Here is a 26,834-nt window from a genome sequence, read left to right as displayed (position 1 = left end):
CTTTCTTTTTTGCAAAGAAAAGAACCTTCTATTAATGCTTGAAAGACTTCATACAAAATAGCAACCCCAAAGGTGCTGAGTGTGAAAAAAAAAGGGGAAAAGCCTGAAAGAAAAACCTTCCTGTTCCAGAGAAACCCAGCTCACTGCCTAGGGGATCTCTGGTACTGGGGCTAACATCCAGGTGGGGGAACTATACAATGAGCGAATCCCTCGCGGAGTGAAAATGTCAAAAACTCCTGCAGGACAAGCCTTGAAGAATCGAGCATGCCTCGCGACAGTCTCCCTAGAGCCTGGGGTCCCACGCTCCCAGATGGAGCGGGGGGTGTAGATGATATCCTACCAGATGGCGACCAAGGTAACCGAGGGTGGAGCCGGATGCTCACCCATCACCAAACTGCAACGAGCAACCCAAATGTTCCACGCAATAATACTAGCTACTACCTCCCATACGCTGTCCTCCGGAGGAGGAGCAACAGATATCAGGAGGGACCGCCTCATGGAGCTCTATCCTCTAAATGCTCTGACCCTTGTATTCGGTAAGCTAGGGAGATCTCATCAATCTGGAACGTGTCTCTCAATCAACCAAGCCACCATCCCCCAAGTGTAGTCCCTCTGAAGGCTCTGCATACGGGTCATTATTCTGAGGGCTCCCATCCAAATCCTCGCAGCACTACGATAGCTCCAGAGGCAGTGAGGGGTCGTCTCCAAAAAACCAGCAGAACAACAATAGCACTGCCCCTCCACCCGCATTTGCTCCAACCACAGGCCGATGGGCAAGCCTCTGTGGGCGGCCAACCATAAGAAATAGGAGATCTTCCTCAGCCGCAAATTGGACCATAATCGCGTCCAAAACTTGGAACGGACATCCCGGGGAACTCTCTGGGCCACCCAATGCCTCTCTCTCGAAGGGGTCCACATCGAAGAGTCCATCTGAAGCCTCCTACCAATCCGTGTGGTGTAGGAGAAGAAGGGCACCCCATCCACCTGCTCGGCAAGGCCGCCCCTGGAGGGCCAGAACCACTCTCCCGGATCCCACTAGATCTCCCTCAAGGGCCTACCCTCCCAAAGCCAGAGCCGCCATCTAGGGGCATCCTAGGGTCAACGTGCCACCCCTTCCCCAAACATCCCACCACTCTGATCATCTGCCAATGAATCCCATCTAGACTCCCATCCATCTCTGGGTCTCTCTCAGTGAGTACCTAGAGTAGGCCTCCAAGTCCTACACGGAAAAAACCAGGCTGCATGCTGCCTCACTGCATCATCATCCTCAAGGAGACACCAATTCGAGAAAACTGGCCCAACCATCTGTTGTCCATCCATACGCGAAGTCCCTCCCACCAAGACTCAGGGATGGCTAGATCAATCTTTCTCATCCACTGCCCTACCCCTCGCAAATGCGCTAAGGCGCCAAGCCTCGCCTCTGCCTCCATGGGTAATCTGCTCCATCTGCCAAAGGAGCCGGTGGGTTACCTGTCCCACTGTGCCCAACCAATGTGAGTCCGTTGCCCGAGCATACAGCCCTCTTGATCTCTAATCTCTAGGTGCCAAACAAGGGGCTGATGCTCGAACTCCTCTCTGCATCTGGGCTAAGCACGAATGAGGCCCCCTGCTAATCTCAGGCTCCTCATCAAGGGGGAACCCTTCCCCGTAAGGAGGGCCTCTAAGAAGATCCATCTGTGTGAATGCTGCCACTGCCCCCTAGTGCGTGGAGTGTTCTTGAGAATCCCTCGCTGTAAGAGGAGCTTCCAAGGCTCTTCACCTGGGGTAAGGCCGCGAACAACCACCTTGCCCAAGAGGGCTCTGCTCTACATCTCTGGATCAATGATACCCAAGCCTCCCAGTGCCTGCGGCATGATCACCGTCTGCCAAGTGACCCGAGCTCTAGTATTCCTCGTGCCATCCAAACCTATCCAAAGGAAGTTTCGAACCAACCGTCAGAGCTTCCCAATACACCCTCTGTGAAAACACTAGCAAGAGGCGATATGCCACGCCGTGGCAAGAAGGACTTGGTTTGCCACTAAGGCACGTCCCACTGGGGAGAGTTTGGCCGAGCTCTAGTAGAGAAGCTTGCATCGAACACTCTCGAGAACCGGGGCAATCTGTTGCTCTGCTGTAATATCAATACCAACCTATCTAAGGTATCTCGTTGTCTGGCCCCGCGGTATCCATCTGAAGCCAAAATCGCCCCCCACTCTCGAATCTCCTGTGTCGCTTCAGAATCTCTGAAGAAACCTAAGGATTTTGTCCAATTCATCCGCGCACCCGAGGCCTCACAGTAGATAGCCAGGACTGCCTGACTCTCTCTAAACTCATTGTGGTGCCCTCTACATACAAGGCCGTGTCATCTACAAACTCAGAGTCTAGCAGCTCCTCCTCTTGCCTGATTGGGAGCCTCAACCCTGTGAGGCCTGCCACCTGTGATCTCAAGTAGTAGCCCAAAGCCTCCGCCACAAACAAGAGAAGGAAGGGAGCGAGAGGGAAGCCTTGGCGGACCGAGCGAGAGAGAGGAAAGGCCTCACCCGTGTGTCCTCCGATAAACATCTGGCTAGAGCTCCCCGCATAAAGAGCAGAAACTCCTCTAATCCATATGTCTAAGAAACCGAATCTCCGCATAGTACCCTCCAAGAAATTACTCCACCCTATCGTAGGCCTTCTCAAAATCCAAGAGGAGGATGGCCAACGGCTGTCACTCCTCCCTAGACCAATCCACTGCCTCCCAGAACGTGAACATGTTGTCTAGGATGCTGCGCTCCTCGAACCAACCCGATCTCTGTGTCGTGAATGATGTCAATAAGATGGGGCCGTTATCGCAAACTCAAGACCTTGGCGAGGATCTTGTATGCAGTATCAAGCAAAGTGATCGGTCTCCACTGCCGGATGTCTGACCTATCTCTCCTTTTGGGGATCAAACAAATCCACCCCCTGCTCAAGGACAAAGGAAGGGAGCCCGTGTCGAAAATCTCCTAGCAAGCTAGTCGGAACGGGGTGGAGATGATCTCCAAGAAGTTCTGGAGGAAGGCTAGAGTCAAGCCATCCTCGACGGAACAAGATTGAGGGACTCAAGGGTAGTAGCAAGGGATGAAAGAGTAGTAGATGCGGGGTTGGATGAAGGTAGGAATTCAGGGGAGGTTAATCTTTGAAGGGTCGAGGTGTGTACTAAAAATTTGCAAAGAATGATAGGAGTTTGGAATATCTAGACCGGTGATGAAAACATGCCAGTTAACTTTGTCAAGAAGAGTTTTATCTTCAAGAGGAGACTTTTGGATTTTAAGGAGGGGAAAGAAGGCACGGAAATCTTTCCAAAAAAGAAGGGAGAGGCTTTTTAAAAGAGGAGTAGGGTCCAAGTTTAGGGAGAGACACACGTTGTGGAAGGTTTGGATGAGTGCTTGAAGAGCGAGATGTGGATCTAAGGGTGTGATAGGAATGTGAGAAACTACCTCACGGGCCACAAGACAAGCTGGAGTCATCCTCTCTGTCTAAAAGAGCTGGCTGTAAGAACCTGTGCGCAAGTCTAAAATCTCATGCGGGTCAGTGTGCATGATGCCCTACGGATCTTGAAGACGCTGTAACTGCGTAGCTGCCAATCGGGGCCCAGTGGTCTGAAAGAACTGCTTCGTCACCCTATCTCCCTACTGTACCAACCGGGCCCGGGAAGAGTGATAGAAGAACTCAGCCCATCGAATCGCCGTGTCCTGAAGCTCAAGGCGAACGCTCTCAAACCTATCACTAAGCCACTGAGATCCTGGGTCCTGCTCCCTGAGCCTCTCTATGGAGGCGAGGTCTCTCTGCAATGCCCACTTGCGCTCCTGAAGAGCCCTCCTCCGCCTAAGGGCATGAGCTTGCAACTCCTCACTGCTCCTCTGGATTGCATCGGCCACCTACGAAGCCCAGCCCTCGCACGGTGCCATCTCTGAGTGTTGCCAAATCTTTGCCATGACTTGTTGAATCTCCTCGTCCTGTAGGAGGTTCTCTGGAATGTGGACCCCCTTTTGGGGAAGACCCCGACGGGGCTCCTCTAAGTGAAGTACTGTTGGAGAGTGGTCTGACATCGTGGTACTTGCCAAAATCTCGGTAGAGCCGCCTCTGTGCAGTGCCCAGTCTCCAACGTAGAAGCAGTCTAGCCTCAAGCAATCCATCATGTCTCCTCTGTCCGAAAGAGAAGAGGAGGCTGCCAGGTATCCTGTTGAACTCTGGCTCTCGTCACAGGTTTCTGCCACTGATCATGAAAATGAACTACTCCCAGGTGCTCCACTCTACTCCTGGCATCTCAGAGGAGGAGGCACCGCCCTGCTTGTCCTCCTCAAACTCGAGGTTGTTGAAGTCCCCTCCAACAAGCCAGGAGTCTACATCTGAAAGACACTCTAATAGCCTCCTCCAAAAGGCCGGACGGTGCTGTATGCACGCTGGGGCATACACGTTCAGGATCCCAATCCTCGACTCTCCCATCCTAACTCCCATCCAAACTGCCCGTCCCCGGATAAGCTTGCCTTGATCATAAACCTTTGGAGCCACTGCCTATGAGACCGAGATGCAGACCCCTCCGCTCCGTCCTGCTACAAGGGCTAGAAAACCCTGAGGAGTGCAAGAGTATGAGGCTGAAGAAGCAGAGGAAGTGCAAGGCTGAAAGTGGAGGCCAAAACACAAGTAGAAACAACCTTGTTTGCAACGTTGTTTCTACTTGTGTTTTGTTGTCTGCGACATCCCATTTGGACTTCTGAAACGCGTTTCAGCCAAGCTGAAGCGTTTCCGGCAGCTTTTCAGAAGTCTGAAATGTTTCAAACCTGAAACGGCATTTCAGGAGTGGCGCTTCTCTGAAACGGCATTTCAGGACAGGCTGGGCCCTGAAACACCTTTCAGCATAACTATGCTATGCTTGCCGATTGCATTGAGGATAATTAGGAAGCTCAAGCTCTAAATAATTCCAATTTTCTCAAAAATTGCTTGTCAGGTTTGATACAAGCACTTGGAGTCTCAGTCATTGACTATGTCACTAGGCAAACCATAAAGGTCTAGATAGATTGTGTTGTTAATTCAAGTGCCTTTATATTAGTCCTAGCAGCTATAACAAGAGCAATCGTCCATTATTGAAGTGCCTATCACTGAGTTATGGTCCTCTACTTGCTCCGGGAAACCCTATAATAAAGTCCATTTCCCGTTTAGCATCAGGAACCTATAGATGATGAAACATGCCTCCATTCTTAAAGCGTTCTTCTTTGTTAATTTGACATTTATTGACACCAACCACAGCCTTGGACAAACTTTCATTCCCAACCAATAGAAATTCCGTTAGGACTATCAAGACTTTGAGCTAAAACTCAGATACTATGGGCTGTAACATCATGCAGTAGAGGGCTTTATGCTCATCAGCCAATTGTGGGGCCTGGTCGACCTAGATTTAGAAGGGGGGCCAGTGGAAAGCCCATCCCCGCTCAATTGGTCCTTGCTCCCTCAGTTAGTCCAGCAATCACTGAAGCCTCTACAAATGCACACGGCAAGAAGAACAGAGGAGAAATGTTTGGAACCAAAACAGGTGCTTATTTTGCTCACTAATTGCAGCCACTTGACAGTAAGTAGGCCAGCCCCCAAGCTCTACACGTGGGCTATTTTGTGGATCACATTTGTACGAGACCAGTCCACAAGTTGTACAGCACATGCCTATTTCTGCTGTCCCATTTCCAGATTTGTGTATGTCTTGACATCTACTTGTGTGCACAAGTGAGAGGAGTGAGATATGAAAACGAGAGTGCCTTCTGTGAGAATTACTTCCACTGTGAGGGTAGAGATGTGCATGCTTCCCTATTATCTTTGACACAAGAACACAAAATGACAAGATTTAAACTTACATCTTTTTTTTTAAATGTCATTTCCTAGCATAAGATCACAATCAGCAACATCTAAACTTATAATGATCTTCTTTTCAACAAAATCATTTTTGTGTCTTTTTAGCAAATTATATGCATTAAAAAACAATCACTTTATGGTCATGATCCATCAACTCGGCTAATACAGGCATAATGACTACTCTACTCGCCCCACATGATGCTTCAAGCTTTACTTAGGTAAGAAACCATGTCACAAAAGCACATAAGTACCATTGAAATGGATAGGAATCTAAAGTACCATTGAAATATATAGGAATCTAGAAGAATAGAAGAATCAAACATCCATTCAAGAAGTGTCCATGCTCTTCACAAGTCTTCCATGTTATTTTAACATCTCTCTACCTTAGCTCCGGAGAACTTGTCTTACCTTCCCCTTGGTTCCTGCTACATGAATTACACTAAGCCGAGAAAGCAACTCTTCCATCTCTAATAACTGCCATCCCAAACAAATAAGATTGATCAATACAACAATGAATTCGAAGTCTCTCTTTCAAGAATTAACCAAATCTTCTTCCAATACCCATAATTCAAAACCTGATTTCCACAACATGTTTCTCATGATAAACAATGACATGATAGAAACTTACCATTCTACTAATATATGATGATAGAATTACACATGCACACTTTTTCTTTTTATAGAAAAAAAATTGCATTAAGAAAGCATTTACATTCATAGCTGTCCCAGACTGGGACAGCTACTACTTACAACTAAAATTAGTAATAAAAGACTTCCAACTGAGCCTAAGGAAGGTCTCCAAAGGAATGAGTATGATGACACACATGTATGTGTGTGCGCACACACGCACACGCACGTCTGTGTGAGCCAAATATACGTGTGTGTGTGTGTGGGGGGGGGGGAGGGTGTGCCCCCCTGGTGTCTATGTGTGCCAAATATATGCAGCAGGATGTTTTGCTATTGCAAGTTGATATTGCCAAAGCTTTTGACACTGTTCACTGGGATTTTATTTCATCAACTATGCAGGCCTTGGGATTTGGCCCAAAAATGCAGCAAGTTATCAATTGGCTATATCAAGATAGTAAAGCTTCCTACATACTTTCAGGGGATATTTCTACAACCTGGACTCCTTGTTGTTCTGTTCGGCAAGGCTGTCCCCTCAGTGCTTTACTTTTTGCCATAGCCACTCATCCAATGCTTCAATATATGGACCACCTTTTGGACACTGGCATGTTGCATGGATTGGAAATTCCTGGCAGCCGTAGCATGATCGCCCAAGCATATGCTGATGATTCTTTCTTCACCCTGAAAAATACTCGGAGCGATCTCTCCATGATTATGCAGGCTCTTTCTACATATGGTTTGGCTGCTGGTCTTCGTGTTAATTTCCAAAAATCAAAATTATTACCGTTGCATGCTCAAGACTGGCATAGTCTTTTGTGGCCTGGGGAAATTGTTCCAACTTCTCAACTGATTCGACATCTTGGCTATCCTCTAGGTTGGGGGATTACTCGTTCTCAACAAACTGATTGGGTGCTTACAAAGTTAAGGGCAAAACGTGAATATTGGAAGCTTGCAACTTGGGCATTACATGTTCGTTTGCAAATCACGCAATCCATTTTGATAGCATACATACAATTCTATCTGCCTCTCATCATGTTCACTAAGGCAGATCTGGTTTCCTTTATGTCTGCTATCATGGAGATTTTCTCGCGTTTAAAAATGGCAAGAAAAGTCTCAGATTACTCTCTATGCATCGTCTCTGCTCTCCAAAGATGCACGTGGGTCTGAACATACTCAATATTCAAATGCATATACTTGCTCACAGGGGGGAAATGATGTTGCAATTCATGCAAGGGGATCAGCCTTGGGCTTTCATGATCCGCTCTCTTTTGTTGCATATTGATACTTCTGCTTTTGGGCATTGGCAGCCTACACAGTGGGATTTCCTATTAGGCTCTACTCAAGGCAAGATCAGAGGCTGTCCTTTTGTCTCTCGTTTGCTTCTTGATTGGAAGCATATTTTATCCCACCTAGAATGGAATGGTAGGGATTCTTTGTCGGGAAATTCCTTGAGGGCAGAGAATATTTATTGGTCCAAAGTATTTCACCCTCCTTTGGCTATACAAGAACCCAGGCTTTCTTACTTTCTATCTTTCAAAGGCATTTCCTCTGTGACGGATGTACTTCAGGATGATGGCACTCTTTTATCTTTTTCTACGGCTGCTAGCAAATATGGTTTGGGAGCTCATTTTCGTTCTTTATGGCATCAAATTTCAGAAATGCTTCAACCATTCTTGCCGGTACCTCCGTTGGAACTTCAATCCTTGAGGATTGGAATCTACATTCTTCTTCCTCTTCAGCCCGTCCTTTAAAGCTCTCACATATCAGAGTACCTTCTCTGTATAAAGTGTTATTACTTCCGCCTTGGATTTCTGACAGAGCAAATTCTGTTTGGCATATGGATCGCCCACTAAAGTGGTGGAGAAAGCGGCTGTGTCTCCTTTGGCAATATAAAGTCCCTCTTCGGCAACAGCTTTTCCTTTGGAGAGTCCTACTTGGCATTTTTCCATCTTGGCAGTTACTCGCGCATAGACATATTGCTCCGGCTGTTTGCCACAGATGTCTACATTCTGCCAAATCTGTGCTTCACATCTTCTGGCACTGTCCCCACACTTGTGATTTCCTCGCTCTCATCCAACAGGGGCTTCGAGCGAGATTTCCTATACTTACTTTTGGCAGGTTCTTCTGGTTATTTGATTTTCATCCAGCTCGACAGGGGTTTGATTTATTTTTTGTTTGGCTGCGCTACTGGGCACTGTGGACTCTATGGATAGACAGAAATCATAGTCTTTGGTGATCCTACTTTTCCATCTTTTGTTTTTTTCAAACGATCTCTGCGGCAATCATTCTATGATTGCTTTCAGACTCGTTTGATTGATCATGATGTATATCTAGCTTATACTGAGATTTTCAGTTGAGTAGTAGTTACTCCACTTTGGAAGTAACTATGAATGTAATTATTTCACAGGAATAAAATATTTCTTCTCACAAAAAAAAGTGTGTGTGTGAGGTGTGTGAGAGAGGTGTGTGTGGGAGCGGAAGAGAGTTGCGTGCAGGTGTGAGTGCGAGAGAGCTGCGCACAGGTGTGTACGTAAGCGAAGCAACCTGCTCTACCTTTGCTTTGGACTGTTGGCAGCCTGTACGAAGCCCTTACCTCTGCTTGCGGGACATTTCGTCACTACTTGCAATCCTGCGTGCTCTCTAAAGCCACCTTCAGCACCTCGTTTTTAAGTTTCTTCTCAGTTTTGCTCACTCTGTAAGTGCGTAGGATTAGTGTAAGTTGTATGTGAGACAGTTTCCCTGCAAGGATTTTAGTCGCAACAAGTTCTCCTGCCGTCTTGTCCAGGTCTCGTACCCTTTTGTCCAGGTCCCGTGCCCAGCTACTACAACGTCGCCGTTCTTATTTTGGCTTCAACCCAACCTGTCTAGTTCGCGTACTGTTTAGTCGCTCCCTCTCTCGCTTGCTTCGTGCTTCACTTGTCTATTCCTTTTCTGCCTGCTATCTGCCCCAGTGTCACCAAAAAACGCGTTTCGAGGCACCGAAACGCGAAGAAACGTTTCTAGACGAAACGTTTCTTAGAAACGCCCGAAATACGCAGTTAGAACAAAACGTCTGCCTGTCCAAAAATTCGCCGCGATGGGTTTCTTTCTGATTTTGGCCGCCGTTTTCGTTTTTTCGCTCCTCCCGCGCCGCTCCATTGCTTGCCTTGCTCCAGCCTCCTAGTGCCTTCCATCTACTCTACCCTCTACTCCACCTTCTACTCTCCTCTACTCTCTACTCTACCCTCGGGCCTCTACTCTACTCTACTCTACCCTCTACTCTAGTCTCTACGGTCTACCCTCTACTTTCCTCTACGGTCTACCCTCTACCCTACCCTCTACATCTGGCATGAGGCAGTATGCAAGTTTTGTGGTGACACTTTGATGGGATCTGCCCCTCGAGTTCGAGCACATTTTTTATGGATCGGAGGCCAGGGTAAGAGTGCTTGCCATGCCATTTTAGAGGGGATCTTCTTGGCATATGGAGGTACCTCATCCAAATTTGCTGAGATTCGATCCCTCCTCCATCCCGTGATCAAAGATCAAGTTCTTCAAGCTAATGTGTTGGTTGAGCAGTAGAAGTTGGGCATAGAGACAACCGTCACTCTCACATCATCCCAGTCAGATACCGGGAATGTGGAGTGTTCTCACTCACAGCAGGAAAAGCATGGGTATACTCCATCTACATGGACATCACAAGTTCATGGGAGTGCCTCTACTCAGCCTCTACATGGCACCAATCCATCGGCATCCGTATCAGTTGGGCTGTCCGCTATGCCATCAGCTCCTCCACGGCCTCCTGCCAAGAGGCCGGGTGGTCGAGCAGCTATCACTCCAACAATTACTCCTATACAGGCTGCTTGGGCACCACGCCTGAAGCAAGAGGCTGCAATTACAGAGGAGCAGTTTTTCTACGCTTGCAATATTCCCTTCAATGCAAGGACTCCTGCCTACAAGAAGTTTTATCATGCACTTGTAGCTGCTGGTAGAGCAGGAGCATCATCCCTTACACCTGCTAGTTCTGAGACTCTCTGCACCACACGTTTGAAGAAGCAGGGGGGATTAATCAAGAAAGACATGGAGGGACTCAATGAAGCTTGGAGTCGGTATGGATGCAATAGTCTCCAATGGATGGAGTGACACGAAGAGGAGACACATGATTAATATCTTGGTCACTAGTTGTGTGGGAAGCATATTCTTGAGGGTGGTTGATGCCTCACATGCCGGCCTTCACATCACCGGAGAGTGGATATGGGGTCATATTGAGGCAGCCATCAAGGACGTTGGTGAGGACAATGTGGTGCAAGTCATCACCGATAATGGCTCCAACTGCAAGAGAATGGGAAGTCTTCTTGAGGAGAAGTATCCCAAGATAGTATGGACACCTTGTGCCTCACACTCTCTTGATTTGATGATGGAGGATATTGGAAAAGCTGCCTTGGGTGTCTAGTGTGGTCGAAAAAGCAATGCAGCTAGTGACTTATATCACTCGTAAGCCACATGCACTAGCCCATTCAGAAGGGAGTGTAAGTGGGAGCTATTGAGACCCTCAAAGACACACTTTGGCTATATCTTCCTGGTTCTTAGCAGGTATGATTCATGAATCATGATTCAATTTTCATCATTCAAAGATCAATTCCTCAAATTATTCATTGTTTAAATTTGTTTAAACTTTATCATTTGTAGGCTGGTTAAGACCAAAGAGAGCCTTCGTTCCATGATGACCAGTTCAAATTGGCTGGATTGGAGTGACTCGAGATTGCCTGCTGGACAGACTGTCGAGGGGATTGCCTTTAACAATCAGTTTTGGCAAGAAGCCCTTTGCATTCAGATGTCCATAGAGCCCTTGTACTTCGTGCTTCGACTCTTTGAGCATGAAGGTTGTACTATGGGCTTGCTATACGAGTTCATGCTGAAGCTTCGAAAAGCAACGGAGAATTGTCCTATTGAGATCCTCAACCAAAGCAGATACATATAAGTTGAAACTTGTAAGTTTAATACTCAGTTCTCCTAGCTCTAGAGTCTAGCCTCTAACTTGATTCCTTTTGGTAAATTTTCAGAAAGGATGACATATTAGGAATTTGAAAGAAGAGATGGGATTGGTTTCATAGGCCAATCCACACTGTTGCACATATGCTCCATCCCTCGTGGAAGGAGCCTGCTAAATGGAATGATCGGGTGCTTGTGAACGGATGGACCCAATACTTGGAGAAAGTATGCGACTCATCGGTCCAGAATAGGTGAGGTAGCATGGCGTACAAGTTTGCAGCCTGCTCACTACTAACTTCTAAGTGCTTTCAACTTTGTATTATCATTTATGATTTATCTAATTATTTATATTGTCTTCTTCTGTATTGCAAATTGCAATAGCATTGAAGAGGACATAGTGGAGTTCCGCAATGACATGGGTCATTTTTCTCGTGCAATTGCCAAGGAAAGAGACAACAGGCTGTTGGCTCTTACTTGGTGGGAGAAATTTGGGATTTTGAATCCCTCATTGCAGAACTTAGCTCTCCGCATCCTTTCGCAAGATTGCACATCAGGTCCAGCTGAGAGGATATGGAGCATATGTGCAGACATACACACCAGGAAGAGAAACAAGTTCGTTCTAACTTCTTATAGTTCTTATTTATAGGCTATATAGTATAGTGTCAAGCTTGTAACATTTTGAAAAACAATTCTTAAGTCGTGAGAATTGACTTCTTTATGCTTTGTAAACTATGTCAGGTTGAGCGTGGAGCAGCTCAATAGGTTGGTATATGTCAATGCCAACCTACGTCTACTTGAGAAGTACAAGTCTGCAGATGGTACCGATAGCATCGAGTGGAAGCCCAAGCAAGTCAATCCTGACAAGATCAAGCTAGAACCTGTCGACATGTCCATCATCTAGCACAGTCGAGAGAATGACGATGCTTACCTGTTCCTACGACAAGATATGCTTCGATTCCAACGTCAGACACGTTCGATGGCTCAAGCTTGTGCACCATGAGTACGTGCTACTACTGTTGCAGAGGATACAGGGACACCCCAGATTCGTGGTTATCAACGTCGAGCACGAGCCTCACGAGGGGGATCACAGGTATCTGCGAGGACATCCACGCAGAGATGAGCCAGAGAAGGAGGCGGCATTGGTAGACAATGCGGACTCAGAGGACTCCGATCAGTTGCGAGCCCCTACTTGGTTCAAGGGTGGCACTTCCTCTTCCTCCACAGAGGATGTAGATCCATCTGCTGATTCCAGTGCTGATGATGACAGTGATGAGGCAGTAGATCTTGGAGAGGGCAACGGTCCCTAGCTCTAGAGAGTCAAGACTAGACTCTAGAGTGTACTGTGTACACTGCAGTTGTTAGTAGCTGGCTTGCAGGCGACGGGCTTTGATTATGTATACAGTTTACACCATACAGTTACCAGTATATCATTATGGCATGTTACATGTATGATGTAAACAGTAATACATAATACATTTTGTTATATTTTGAATCTTGAATCTTGAATCTTGAAATTTGATTCTGAAATTTGAATTATAAAGTTAAAAGTTTATTGTTTGAACTATGGGCCATGGCATATGCTAGCAGCCATATGCACTTGCAACTAATTAGTTAATAGTACTTTGTAAACTTGAAGATCTGTGTCTTTGTAAACCTCAATCTATAGGCTGCCTGACGCATCTTTTTACTCTTTCAACTGTGTAATATGTGTGCATTGTGTGCACAATATGGATATCTAAGAGCTCTTTTGAGAGAGAGTCTGAGAGCTCTTTTGAGAGAGAGAGAGAGAGAGAGAGAGAGAATCTGAAGACAATTATTTATGAAGTATATTATATATATAGCTTCTATAAAATAAGTATTTTTAGGTATTTCTAGACGAAACGCCTGTAAAAATCTAGAAACATTTCTAGAAACGTTTCTTGTGACACTAATTTGCCCCCACAGAGAATTTTCTGTCCAGTCAGTGTATTTCATCTTGGCCCTCACCCCCCTCAATTTCATAGCTTGTTACCTACCTGCAATTTCAGCTTCGAATCTTTCTATTGAATCTACTAGCTTCAATGACAGAAACAAATAAGTATTATGTAAAAAGGGCGCTCTCTCCAGAACCCAAAAGACAGTCAAGGGAGAATCTCCCCCCCATAGCCCCTTCATCTGAAGATGCTTCCTATGTGTTTGACATGTTGAATGAGGAATTTCAACAAAGTAGTTGAGTGTGGATGCTACCTGCTCCGGAACTCACTTACAAAATGAAGTTGCCTTCTCTTGTGCATCCTCTAAAGAAGCTCTCTCAAACTGCAGTCATCATAAATACCTTCGGCGTATGATGTGGGCCAATGGGTGAATTCCCTCTTAGGTGGCTGCTATGTGGAAGGAGTTTATTTTGCCTCTCGAGGATTTTATGAAGTTCATCTCTTGGATGCCTTGACAAAACAAAAGATGCTAGAAATATCCCCTTTAATTTTTGGCCGTCAGATGGTGCGCATCATGCCTTGGTCTCCTAATAAAGATTATCAGAATCTCATCAAGCACCATTGCCCTGTATGGGTTGAAGTGGTTGATTTCCCAGATTACATGAGAACGGAGCTTCCTGGTTTAGCCATTGTAAAGAATAAGAGAGAGAGATAGGAGACTCAAGTTCAGCTTTCTTCACAACACACAAAAGAGAGAGGACACAAGGTTGGAGGGTGAAGCCTTTCTTCACTTTTGCACACAACAACAATACAATAGAATAGGGAAATACCCTATATGTCAAACCCTAGAATACGTGGTTCATATGTGAACCCAAACCAAAAACATACGTGGTAGTCTAACTCCACCACGAGTACAACTAACATAGGCGGTGACATAAATGATAGTCATCCAGGAGATATATCGGGGGTAGAGCTTGATATCTCAACACTCCCCCTCAAGCTCAAATCCATCTCACGTACACCAAGCAAGCTCCTAAATCTGCGAAGCTTCTCGGTACCCAATGCCTTCGTAAAAATATCAGCCACCTGCTCCTCAGTGCTGACATAGACAAGATCAATCTCACCAGCTAGAACCTTCTCTCTCACAAAGTGATAATGCACCTCAATGTGCTTCGTTCTAGCATGATAAACTGGGTTATTAGCAAGCATGATGCTGCTAATGTTGTCACAATGAATGACAACTGCTGCATGAATTGACTGTCCCATATCTGCAAGTAGCTTCCGTAACCAAGCTACCTCACATGCAGCCATTACTGCACCCCTGTACTCAGCCTCTGTGCTCGACAAGGCAACTGTTGGCTGCTTCTTGCTGCTCCAACTGATGGCACCACTCCCAAGGGAAAACATAAAACCACTAGTAGATCTCCTGTCTGAGACACTACCAGCCCAGTCAGCATCTGTGTATCCATGTACCTGTAATGCACACCCAGCTTCATAAAACAGTCCATAATGCAATGTGGACTTCACATACCGCAGTATGCACCTAGCCGCATCCAAATGTGGCTTCCTCGGTGCCTGCATAAACTGACTCACCAGCCCCACAGCATAGCTCAAATCTGGTCTGGTTATAGTCATGTAAATCAAGCTACCTACTATGCGCCTGTACATAGTAATATCTTCAAGAAGCTCACCTGTCTCTGCATTGAGCTTCACATTCTGCTCCAATGGAACAGAAATAGGCTTACAGCCTGTCATCCCATATTTGGACAGCATGTCCAAACCGTATTGCCTTTGCAACAGCCATATCCCACTCGGGGATCTAATAACCTCAATGCCCAAGAAGTAACGCAGCTCTCCCAAATCCTTCATCTCCAATTTCTGCTTCAACAGCAGCTTCACTTCATTAATGTCTGCATCACTATCACCTGTAATAATCAAGTCATCAACATAGATGACTATAAGCACAATCCCTCTGTTTGTCCTTTTCACATAAAGTGAAAAATCTGAATTGGAAATCTGAAATCCAATAGTGACAAGATATTGCCCTATCTTGTCTGACCATGCCCTCGGCGCCTGTTTTAAGCCATACAAGGCTTTGCGCAACCTGCATACAAAATCGGGGTGTGAATTATCCTCATAACCTTCTGGCTGCATCATATAAACCTCTTCCTGCAAATCACCATGCAAGAAGGCATTTTTCACATCCATCTGATGCAAAGACCATCCCTTTGCAGCAGCCATAGCAATTACTGCTCTCACGGTTGCCATCCTTGCAACTGGGCTGAAAGTTTCCTCATAGTCAATTCCATATGTCTGCGCAAAACCTTTGGCAACTAATCTTGCCTTGTACCTGCTAACAGACCCATCAGCATTGTGCTTTACTTTGTAAACCCACTTGCAGCCAATAGCCTTCTTATCATGAGGCAAAGGCATCAAATCCCAAGTGTGGTTTGCATCCAAGGCAGCCATCTCTTCATCCATAGCTGCTTCCCAATTTTTATGCCCTGCTGCATCCTCAAAACATGTGGGCTCTGGCTCCTCTAGAACCTTGACCATATAAGCATAGTGATGTGCTGTATACCCATCATATCTCAGCCTGTCAACTGGATACTTAATACGAGTGGACCTCCGTACAACTGGATCAGTTGTAGGCGTCTTTAAATCATGCCTGCTTTTCCTTGCACCAGGTGTAACAACAGAAGGAATCCCAAGTTCCTCATCAAGGCTCATTTCAGAGCCGCTTGACTCTCCATCAACATGAGAGCTACCAGCAGACACATCAAACACTGGAGCATGGTCTACTTTTTCTTTTCCCTTATGTGTGATACCTACACAACACTATCAGGACTGCCATGTGACGATTCACTAGATCTCAATCTCCCTGTCCATGCATTAGATCCACTAGTAGAGGACTCTCTGGGTCCACTCAAGACTTGAGATTGCTGCTCTGCATTTATTGCAGCATTCCCATTTCCTGCATCTGCATCTCCTACCATAACAGTTGGTGCATACCAGCTGCTCATTTCATCAAAAACAACATCTCTGCTCACTTGCATTTTGCGGGTGGAAGGGTTATAACAACGATACCCTTTCTGGTGCAGAGCATATCCAATAAAGATGCATTTTTCTGCCTTTGGATCCAGCTTTGTTCTCTTCTCATCAGGAACATGAACATAAGCTATGCAACCAAATACCTTCAAGTGAGAAATATCTGGTTTTTGGCCTGTATACATTTCTTCAGGCGTCATGCCATGGACAGCTGCAGTGGGGGTTCTGTTCATAATATAAACAGCAGTTGCTACTGCTTCAGCCCAAAAATAATCAGGCATGTTTTTCTCATTTAGGATCGCCCGTCCTACTTCTGCAATATGTCTGTTCTTCCTTTCTGCAACCCCATTCTGCTGAGGGGTAGACCTGCATGAGTACTTCCTTTGAATTCCCTGTTCTTTCAGATATTCACAAAATTCTTCTGAAAAGTACTCTCCCCCTCCATCAGATCTTAGCACTTTAATATGCACACCTTTCTCTTTTTCAATCATGGCCTTAAAAGCCTTGAAATGACTGAACACTTCACTTTTGTGCTTCATAAAATAAATCCACACCTTCCTAGTGTAGTCATCAATAAACGTCACATAATAATGGCATCCACCAATAGAAGCAGTTTTGGTTGTCCAAACATCTGAATGGATCACTTCCAAAGGTCTTCTGCTCACCTTAGCATTTTTGGGAAATGCATGTCTGGCCTGCTTACCCATTTGGCATGCTTCACATACCTTTTGCATTCCCTCAACTCTGAATTTAGGCAAACCTGCAACAATGTTTTTTGTTTGCATAGATTTCAGCCTTTGTATATTCACGTGCCCAATGCGCTTGTGCCATATCTCAATATCTGCAATGACACCTCTCCCATGCGCAAACATAGCAGCTTTCACCTCAGGCATATCAACATCCAAGGTGAACATTCTGCCATTTTTGTTGCCTTTCGCAACCAAGCGGCACTTATTTTTCAAGTCCTCAACAAAGCATCCATCAGGATTAAATCTAACCTGTAGACCTTGCTCAACCATCTGGCCTACTGAAACCAGGTTCTTAGTGATTTTTGGAACATGAAGTACATCTGCCAAGTACTTCGTTTTGCCATCCTGCATAGCCAATGGCACTTTACCAACCTGCGTAATTGGGTGCGCAGTATCATCACCTGTTTCAACATAACCTAGCTTATCCAAATTTCTAACATCATGAAACCACTCACCATGACTGGTCATGTGGTTAGAGGCACCTGAATCAACATACCAAACATCATTGCAAGATGCAGCATCTCCTGACATGGAGTTAACCATATGCTGCATCACAAAAAGGTGCTCATTTCTGTCGTCACCATGCCCACTTGATGATGCATAGTTGCTTTGCTGCAGCTTCCCACTTTTGATGTCATTCTGCTTTTTATAGCATGTATTCTCCTTGTGTCCAGGCTTTCCACAATAATAGCATTCTGTGCTGCTATTTACTTGCTGGTTCCTTTGCCATGAACCACGGCCTCTTTGGCTCCCCCTGCCTCTAGAACTACCACGTCCTCCTCCATAGGACTGGTTTTCCTGTTGTTGCTGTTGGTTCTAATTTCCTGCACGGCCACCAAAACGGCCTCTTCCTCTACCCCTGCCTCTACCTGTATTCGAGTAGAAAGCAGTCTCTTGAGAAGTTGAGGTGGCTGAACCACCATTCCTTTGCTCTTCACTCAGCAAGAGAGCAATAAGTTCCTGAAAATCAGGAAATGTTTCACGGACTCCAATGGATGTCCGAAACTATGCATAATCTTTCCCAAGACCATTCAAGGTCACGGACACTAACTCCTCATCATCAACAGGTGCTCCAATGGAGGCAAGAGAATCTGCAAGGCCTTTCACCTTCAAGGAATACTCATTTATATTCAGATTTTTCCTTTGCACACATTGTGCAACTCCTGCTTTAGCTGCATCTTTCGTGCTTTGGTATTTGTGCTATACAGCTTTACCAATGTATCCCATGCCTCCTTAGGCGTCTCTACATCCTGTATATGCACAATCATAGAATCTGAAATGCTAACAGACAGCCAATACAGGCATTTTCTGGCTTTTTCATGCCATTCTTTAAAGGCCTTCAATTCAGCAGGAGTGGGAGCAGTACCCAAAACTGGTTCTGCAGTTTCACCACTGATGTAATCCCAAACTCCCTTTCCCATAAGGAAGTTTGTCATCCTGAACTTCCATGCATGGAAGTTGTTCTTGTCAAGCTTCTCACTGACAATGGTAGACAGATTCTCAGACATTTTACAAATCACGAATTGCAACAGCAACCTGTAAACACAGCAAATGCCTCACAAGGGCAAATAGCAAAACTTCTGCAAAAAGCCTCACAGGGGCAGATCTGCAACACTGACGAAAGTGGTATTTCACCACACAGTCACTTCCTAGTGACGATTTTGCATCAACAGGCAACAGGCATGAATCTGCAACTCCCAATATCTCTGCACAAAGGCATACAATGCAATTTCTGTGGCACTTTTCCACCGACTAGCCGCGCAGTGGTCGCACAGCGAAAAACAGTGCCTTTTTCTGAGTGCCTGCGAAGAACTTGCGCCTTCAAAACGGGCCCCGAAACGGCCTCAAATCAAAAAAATAATTCGCCCTCACCCGCAGCATATACTGCGCTCTCGCCACACCGCGAAGGGCCTCTCAATCTGAAACAGTGCACTCCTGCACTTCTGGCTGTGCTACCTGCAGAGATTTGCTCCCAAACTCGAAATAGGAAAGCAACACTGGTCCTCTTACCAGGACACCACAAACTTGGCTTGCTTTCTTGAGCTCCTTACCACGAACAAGGCTCTGATACCATGTAAAGAATAAGAGAGAGAGATAGGAGACTCAAGTTCAGCTTTCTTTACAACACACAAAAGAGAGAGGACACAAGGTTGGAGGGTGAAGCCTTTCTTCACTTTTGCACACAACAACAATACAATAGAATAGGGAAATACCCTATATGTCAAACCCTAGAATACGTGGTTCATATGTGAACCCAAACCAAAAACATACGTGGTAGTCTAACTCCACCACGAGTACAACTAACATAGGCGGTGACATAAATGATAGTCATCCAGGAGATATATCGGGGGTAGAGCTTGATATCTCAACAGCCATGACATTGGGACAAGTGATCTGTCCCCTCGTCCCACAGGTAATAAAAATCGTTTTTGCATCTTATGGGATACCGATAGACCAGCCCCTCCTTCTATTGCTGTTGAGATTGAGGGTGTTAATTTGGGAAAGAAATATTTCACTTTGAAATGGGGAATTTTTGCCGGAGCTTGTTTCTCTTGTCACAAGTTTGGACACCTAGCTTCTGAGTGTCCCTCTATACTTCATCCTCCTCCTCCAGCTGCCATTCCCCCGCCATCTAATAAAGGAGGTCAGATAACTTATGTGGAAAAGACAGAAGTCAAAGGAGCAAAGCCTTCAGTTCATACAGGGAGTCCAGTCATTTCAGCTCAAAACAAGGATAACTGAAAGGGCAAGCAAGTGCAAAATAATTCATCTTCTCATAAGGGTTGGCAGACTGCAAAGAAGACAGTGCCTCTCAAACAAAGACCTCTCCAATCTCGGAATTGGGATGCTTCTTCTCCTTCTCCTGGTCAACCATCAACCTCTTCTGACAGCCCCATCTCAAAGGCATGAGTTAATGCAGTCAAGAAGGGTATTCCTCTTTGTGAAGAAGATGATCTGGTCAGGGAATTGGATTCTGAGGGTTAGCAAGACCCTGAGGCAATGGTAGAGGCATGATGCCTTCTTTTCTTTCTGAGGACTACTCATTTCTTGTACATATTTTCATGCGTGCTTCTCTTAAATGTGTTTCTTACAATATACAGGGCCTCTGCAACCAGAATAAATGGAGGCTCTTTTGGCACTATATAAATAAAACTCATCCAGATGTTGTGTGTCTGCAAGAGCATAATCAGCATTCTTTTGCTGGCCAGCATGGGTTCTTTTCAGAATATGATATATTTTATGTAGGCTCTGATCAATTCTCTAGGGTGTGCATTCTAGCCAGACATGATTTGCAGCCATGTGTAGCATATAATGATCTATGTGGCCGATGGATGATTATCCAATGCATGATCAATGGAGAGATTTTTGAAATTGGTTCCTTGTATGCTTCTCAAACTTCAGCTTGTAGAGCTTGAATGTGGGATTCCATAAAGCAATATCCTTGGTCCACAAATGGTATACTTTGTGGTGATTTCAATAGTTCTCCTAGCTGGAAGGACAATACCACACATAATTCCCATATGCTGCCCTCTGAAATTCAGCAATGGGAACATATGATTTCATCACTTCGTGCCGCAACTTTATGGACAGCAACTCACCCTTCAGTTTTCGGATTTTCATATCATCATAATGCTTCTCATGAAAAATTCCAGCAAATGATTCGATTGGCTTGCAGGCCATTGTTATCTCATGCTCAGGAGGATATTGATTTTGCTTGGAACTCTTTTGTACACCGCATTCAAAATGTCATCGAGGAATATGGAAGATGGTACATGGCAGAAACCAGGCATCATATTCAGTGGGCAAAATCACACAAGCAGTCCTTGGTACAGATTAGCCATCAAAGGTCCCTTTCTGCTTCTAAACAGAGTTCATTGTCTTGTGCTTCCTCCATAATTGATGCTAATGATAAACGCAAGCTTTCCAAATGGCAGACAAGGGCTAGAGTTAAGCCTATGCTAGATAAGGGCTGTTCCTCAAAATCTTTTTTTCAGAATCTACATGCATATCGACAAAGTCAATCTATCATGAGAGTCAAAACATCAAATGGTATTTGGACCCAAACTTTATCTCAGCTAGAAAAACAATGTTTGGAGCATTTTCAGCTGCTTTTTTCTCAGCCATCTTCTCCTTCTCCTCAGGTTGAATTGGCTCGCAACAAATTTATTGATCTTGTTACTCCTATTGTTTCTTTGCCAAAAGCTTCATTGTTGGAAGTGTCTTTTTCAGATATTGAATTGGATGATGCTCTCAAACATTTGGGTAAACATAAATCCCCTGGTTGGGATGGTTTGACAGTTGAATTTTTTGTAGCCTTCTGGGCTGAATTGAAGGGTCCAATCTTGAAGCTCATTAATGTAGCCTGGCAGCATCAACATCTTCCTTCAGCTTGGAAGCATGGTCTAGTCAAGCTTGTGCCCAAAAAACTCCTATGTGAGACTATGGCTGACTGGAGGCCCATCACTTTGATGCCTGTTATATATATACTTATTGCTAAAATGTTGGTTCTTCGGATAAAGGATATTCTTCACGATGGTCTTCATCCCAGGCAATATGGTTTTGTTCCAAGAAGGAATATACATGATAATATCTCCAATACTCTCATCGCAATGGAATATGCCAAATATTCAGATCAAGATGTATTGGTCATGCAGGTGAATGTGGCAAAGGCATTTGATACCGTACAGTGGGATTATGTCTCTCAAATCATGACTAGACTTGGTTTTGGGCCAAAGATAGTTAATGTCATTTATTGGCTTTACTCAAATTCCACTGCTCAATGTTTTATACGGAATCGTTTGTCTGAGTCTTGCACTTTGGGACGGTCAGTTCGACAAGGATGCCCTCTCAGTGCTTTGCTCTATGCTATTGCTTCCCATCCTTTGCTTCTTTATATGGATCATCTGGTTGATACTGGACAACTAGTGGGGCTTCAGATTCCTGGCTTGTGGCCTTTCATTGCACATGCTTATGCAGATAATTCTTTCTTCATGCCAAAGAATTGTCCTCTGGAGCTTCGCTTATTGATGGATACCCTTTCTGATTTTGGGTTGGCAGTTGGTCTAAATATTAATTTTCAGAAATCAAAACTCTTGCCTCTCAAGCATTGTGACTGGCATGCTCTCCTTTGGCTAGGTCAGATTATTCCTCCGGAAAACATAGTAAGACATTTGGGTTATCCAATTGGCTGGAAAATCAGAAATAAGCAAGAAATGTCTTGGGTATTCAACAAAATTCAGGACAAATTAGAATATTGGAAGATCTCCACTTGGCCTTTGCATGTTCAGCTTCGAATTGTCCAGTCCATTGTTTTAGCTTATGTCCAGTTTTACCTGCCTTTATTACATTGGTCATCTCGAGATCTCTCTTCTTTTATGTCTCAAGCCATGGAGATTTTTTGGAAAACTAAGCTTCATAAAAAAGCTTTGAGATTGCTCAAAATGGACCTGCTTTGCTCTCCAAGAATGCATGGAGGTTTGAATATTCTAAACATCAAATTTCATGTGTTGGCAAGAAAGATCACTATGCTTAGGGTTTTTTTCCAGCAAGAGTAGCCATGGTCTATTATGCTGGCATTTTTGTGTGGCCAGATGCGCACAAATGCTTATAGGCATTGGCTAGTTGAACCATGGGAAGTAGTACTTGGCAAGTTTCAAGGTAAAATACATGGTTGCCCATTTTCTACTGCCTTGATTCAGGATTGGAAGTAGGTGCTCTCTCGCATCAAATGGTCTCCCCATCTTGCTTCTATCGCTTCATCTCTTCGACTGGAAAGCCTTCACTGGAGTGCTGTTTTTTACTCTCCTCTTACTATACACTCTTACTATACAACAACCAATCAGAGCTTACAATCTCATGAAGTTGGGCATCCGGTTCATTGATGATGTGGTAGATACTCAGGGGCGTATTCTCTCTTTTCCGGTAGCATGTCAAAAATACAATCTTGGGATGCATCATAGACCCATATGGAAAATTATTGCAGATCTCTTACTCCCTTTTGTTCCGGTTCCATCTTTGGAAGTAAGAAATAGGCTTTGAGATTGGCATCTTCAGTCTCCAAGTCCAGGATTATCTTCTCAGCCTTTGCATCTATTGACTTCCATACAAGCATATCGATTGATTTTACCTCCTCCATGGATTGCTCATCATACAAATGCTCTTTGGCATCTCAGTAAGTCTTTAACTTGGTGGAAAGGAAAATTGAAATTGATATGGAAGTTGAAAATGCCATTAAAGCAGAGACTCTTTTCCTGGAGATGTATTGTTGCTATTTTTCCAGTGGGAGTGAAATTGGCTCAAAGAAGGATTGCCTCTCCTCTTTGTCCACGATGTCATCATACTCCTGAGATTATTCAGCACTTATTGTGGTTTTGTTCAAATTCCAAAGACCTTTTGGACAAGATCTCCTATTTTTTCTCTCTCAGATTTCTAGCACACAAGTTCTCGAGGTTTTTCTGGATGTTTGGCAGATTATCAACTTCTTTGTCACAGTATTCTCTTTTCTTTCATTGGATCAGATATTGGGCTTTATGGACCCTCTGGCTTCAGCAAAATCATGCATTTCTCAATTTTTCTCAATTCATCTCTTCAGCATCCTTATGAGTCCTTCCGGGCCTCATTGCGACAGTCCTTATCTGATGCCTTGCATGAGGAATATTTGGATGTTTCTTGCATTCAGCTTTTCTTTTATTGTTTCTGATGGATAGGGCATTGGCTCTTTTCTTGAGCACTGCCCTGTTGTAAAATGGATGTTTCATAATATAATGTTTTTAGTTTCACAAAAAAAATAAGTGTCTGTGTGCCCCCTCACTTCATGGCTTGGAATTGGATGCTAATCGCAGCATGGTTGCTCAAGCTTATGCTGATGATTCTTTCTTTACCCCGAAGAATACGCCCCATGATCTTGGTGCCTTGATGCAGGCCCTCTCTGTTTATGGTTTGGCAGCTAGTCTTCATGTTAATTTTCAAAAGTCTAAGCTGCTCCCTTTGCATTCCAAAGACTAGCATAGTCTATTATGGCCCGGGGATATCAATCCACCCACTCAACTTGTTCGTCATCTTGGTTACCCTTTGGGACGGGAACTCACTCGTTGACAACAAACTGATTGGGTTTTGGCTAAGCTTCAGAAAAAGCTTGAGTATTGAAAATTGGCAACCTGGCCTTTGCACGTTCGTCTTCGAGTAGTGCAGTCCATCCTTGTGGCATATATTCGATTTTACTTGCCATTGATCATGTCCACTAAGGCAGATCTTACATCTTTCATGTCTGTCTTTATGAAAATCTTCTGGCGATCCAAACATGTCAGAAAAAGTCTCAGGCTGCTTTTGATGCATCACATTTGTTCTCCCAAGATGCATGGTGGATTGAAAATCACGGATATTCATGTGCATCTTCTTGTCCACAGGGGGAAAATGTTTCTGCAATTTCTGCAAGGTGATCAGCCTTGGGCTTTTATGATTAGGACTCTAGTCACTCATATCAATATTTCTATGTTTGGTCATTGGCAACTCGATCACTAGGATTTCTTTTCTGGCTGCATTGATGGCACTTTGCCTGGCTGCCTCTAATCACTCAGAGGGCAGTGGAACTAAACCTTTAATCACTTCAGCACTTATTTACAGCTCACAAAGCATATATCACAACCATTAACCATTGCATGATCACCATTTGGCATTTACCCATTTGTTCACAAACAAAACCACTGAAAAAGGGATGGAGGCTAGAATGCCCCTGCTCAACAGACATAGACAAGTGCACCCGATTGGCCCCAAACACCGTGGCGCCCCTTTCGGTATTTCTTTATATTTCACAGTGAAATGATTACAAGTTGCATCTGGGAGACCTTCCCTGCAACTGAGCACGCAGCCCCAATTCACTAAGCCTTCGCAAGGCTTTCAAGCATATAACACCATCACATAAGTGCACTTAACCCGTAGGCTCAACCCAAAGGCATTCTCTTTTCCGAGTGCAATTCCATTGGCTGTCCAGATGCAATCACACTGCACCCCAGCTGCACTCTCTTTGAGTGGTTTCCAGATGGCATTCACAAAGCTTTTCAAAGCTCCAAAATAAAATCAGCAAAGTACCCAACCAAGGAATGACTCATGTAGCACTGCCTGGGCACCTGTGAGCCAAGAAAGAGGTGGCACACGAGGCCAACCAATAGCTTATGGCAAAAAGAAATTGCAGTAGCAAAATCATAACTCACCAAGCCATGAAGACTCGAACCAAGTCCTCAATCGCCAAGAGGACATAGTAGCCAATGCCCAATTGCATTCTCAGCCAAAGAGGAGTGCAAAGGCATGAAGAAAGAGCATTTACAAGAGCCGACCAGCAAGAATTCCATTGAAAAATGCGAAAAGAAGCACTTCTGTCGCGAAGAAGTGGGAGTTCTTGGGCTCAAAAGAAGCGTGCTTCAGAGAGGAATGCATTGAGAAGGTTTTGGAGAAGTTTCATCGCCGGAAAGTCCTCCAAAATTGAGAAAAACCAGTCAACCAGCGCGTGGGACCACTCGAAATTCAACAGAAAGCTGTAGCTTTGCAAGAGGAGAGGCCCGGAGGCAGTAGAAGAAAAAAGGTCCAGAAAAAGCCACTTTTGCAAATTCGACCAGCAAAAGAAGTGCGCAGCTCTGCCCGTTCTACCAAACGCACGGAGGGAAAAGCATATCACTACGAAGGGGAGGCAGAGGGGAAGCCATCGGGCCAAACAGAAGTCGAGGAATCCAAACGGGTGAGGAGTTATGAAGAAAAACGGAATTCAGCTGAAGGAGGCTGAAAAACCAGTCCAAAATCTCAACAAAGGGAGAAGATGAGAGAGAAAACCACACATGTGAAGTTTAGAAGGCTCAGGAAGGTCCAGAAATGGCAAAGGAGCATGTAGAAGGCACTAGAGCCACCTGGAACTCTAGGGGGGCCACTGAAGGTACATGGCCCTCTAAGGGGCCCATTAAAAATGCCACATCATCATTTCCCAACAACCACTCTTTTAATTCCTTGGAATGCCTTTGGGCCTAGGGATTAATTACGCTTATGTGCTAGGCACCATGCCACGTTTAATTACACATTATTAAGCCCACGCTTGGACTTTTAAAACCAAAGTTGTCACGGTCTTGTAGTACATTAAAGTACCTAGAATTTCACGCCCCCGTGACATACCCCTCTCTTGAAACAGCAAACCACAGTTTGCTGCCCCAAAACACAGGAGCGGGCATGAAATATAGCATAAAAGAGTATACAAGAAAGCCGCAGCTATAGTATACAGAGATAGTGAAAATATGGCTAGGAGAGGCATGCATCCATCCATATATACTGCTCAAAATCTATGTGATCCTCGGCGATCAATAGTCAAGATGCATCAATATCATGAAGTCTCACAGCAGAAATACTGTCAGCTCAGTATCTCGGATGAAACATATAGTGTCATCAAGCGACCTCATGAAATCATAGTGAGCCCGTCTGTACTGAGGGAGTGGAGGTGCTACCCCCCTCTCGAACATCAGGTAATGCTCCAGACGCTCGCTCTGCTGAACTACCTGTAGGAGCCCGGACCGCAGTCGGCTCTAATTGGAAAGCATCAAGGTAAAGCTGCAATATCCCAGGTGAATCTGCCAGTTCACCTTCCTCCATCCATTTCGCATCAAGTGATGGGTAATTTTGAAATTTTACCAAGTAGCGACGGATAACTTTACCC

The 26,834-nt window shown here is 44.8% G+C and overlaps 2 protein-coding genes across 3 annotated transcripts in view; one reads left to right on the top strand and one right to left on the bottom strand.

Moving 5' to 3' along the window:
* LOC147884253 (folylpolyglutamate synthase-like) overlaps nt 1–26,834 on the bottom strand; it is a 163,767-nt gene that overhangs the window by 106,408 nt on the left and 30,525 nt on the right. For both annotated transcript variants that reach the window (XM_087398395.1, XM_087398396.1), the window contains exon 2: nt 6,250–6,315. In XM_087398395.1, the coding sequence (XP_087254521.1) occupies nt 6,250–6,315 (66 nt within the window). The remainder of the gene's footprint in view (nt 1–6,249; nt 6,316–26,834) is intronic.
* On the top strand, nt 11,545–12,740 carry LOC147884254 (uncharacterized). The gene is made up of 4 exons (XM_087398825.1): nt 11,545–11,684; nt 11,815–12,045; nt 12,172–12,313; nt 12,456–12,740. The coding sequence occupies exons 1-4, from the start codon at nt 11,578–11,580 to the stop codon at nt 12,738–12,740; spliced, it is 765 nt and encodes a 254-aa protein (XP_087254951.1). The 5' UTR covers nt 11,545–11,577.

The sequence above is a fragment of the Dipteris shenzhenensis genome, chromosome 27 (genome assembly GCF_047967505.1).
Source record: "Dipteris shenzhenensis isolate YYH24624 ecotype China chromosome 27, Dip_SZ_1.0, whole genome shotgun sequence".
Taxonomy (NCBI): domain Eukaryota; kingdom Viridiplantae; phylum Streptophyta; class Polypodiopsida; order Gleicheniales; family Dipteridaceae; genus Dipteris; species Dipteris shenzhenensis.
This window is presented reverse-complemented; position numbering and strand designations above follow the sequence as displayed.

Coding starts and splice junctions, on each gene's coding strand:
- LOC147884254 (XM_087398825.1), top strand. CDS start 11,578: ATGCTCCATCCCTCGTGGAAGGAGCCTGCTAAATGGAATGATCGGGTG. Junction 12,046..12,171: donor CACACCAGGAAGAGAAACAA/GTTCGTTCTAAC, acceptor AAACTATGTCAG/GTTGAGCGTGGAGCAGCTCA. Junction 12,314..12,455: donor ACAAGATCAAGCTAGAACCT/GTCGACATGTCC, acceptor CTACTGTTGCAG/AGGATACAGGGACACCCCAG.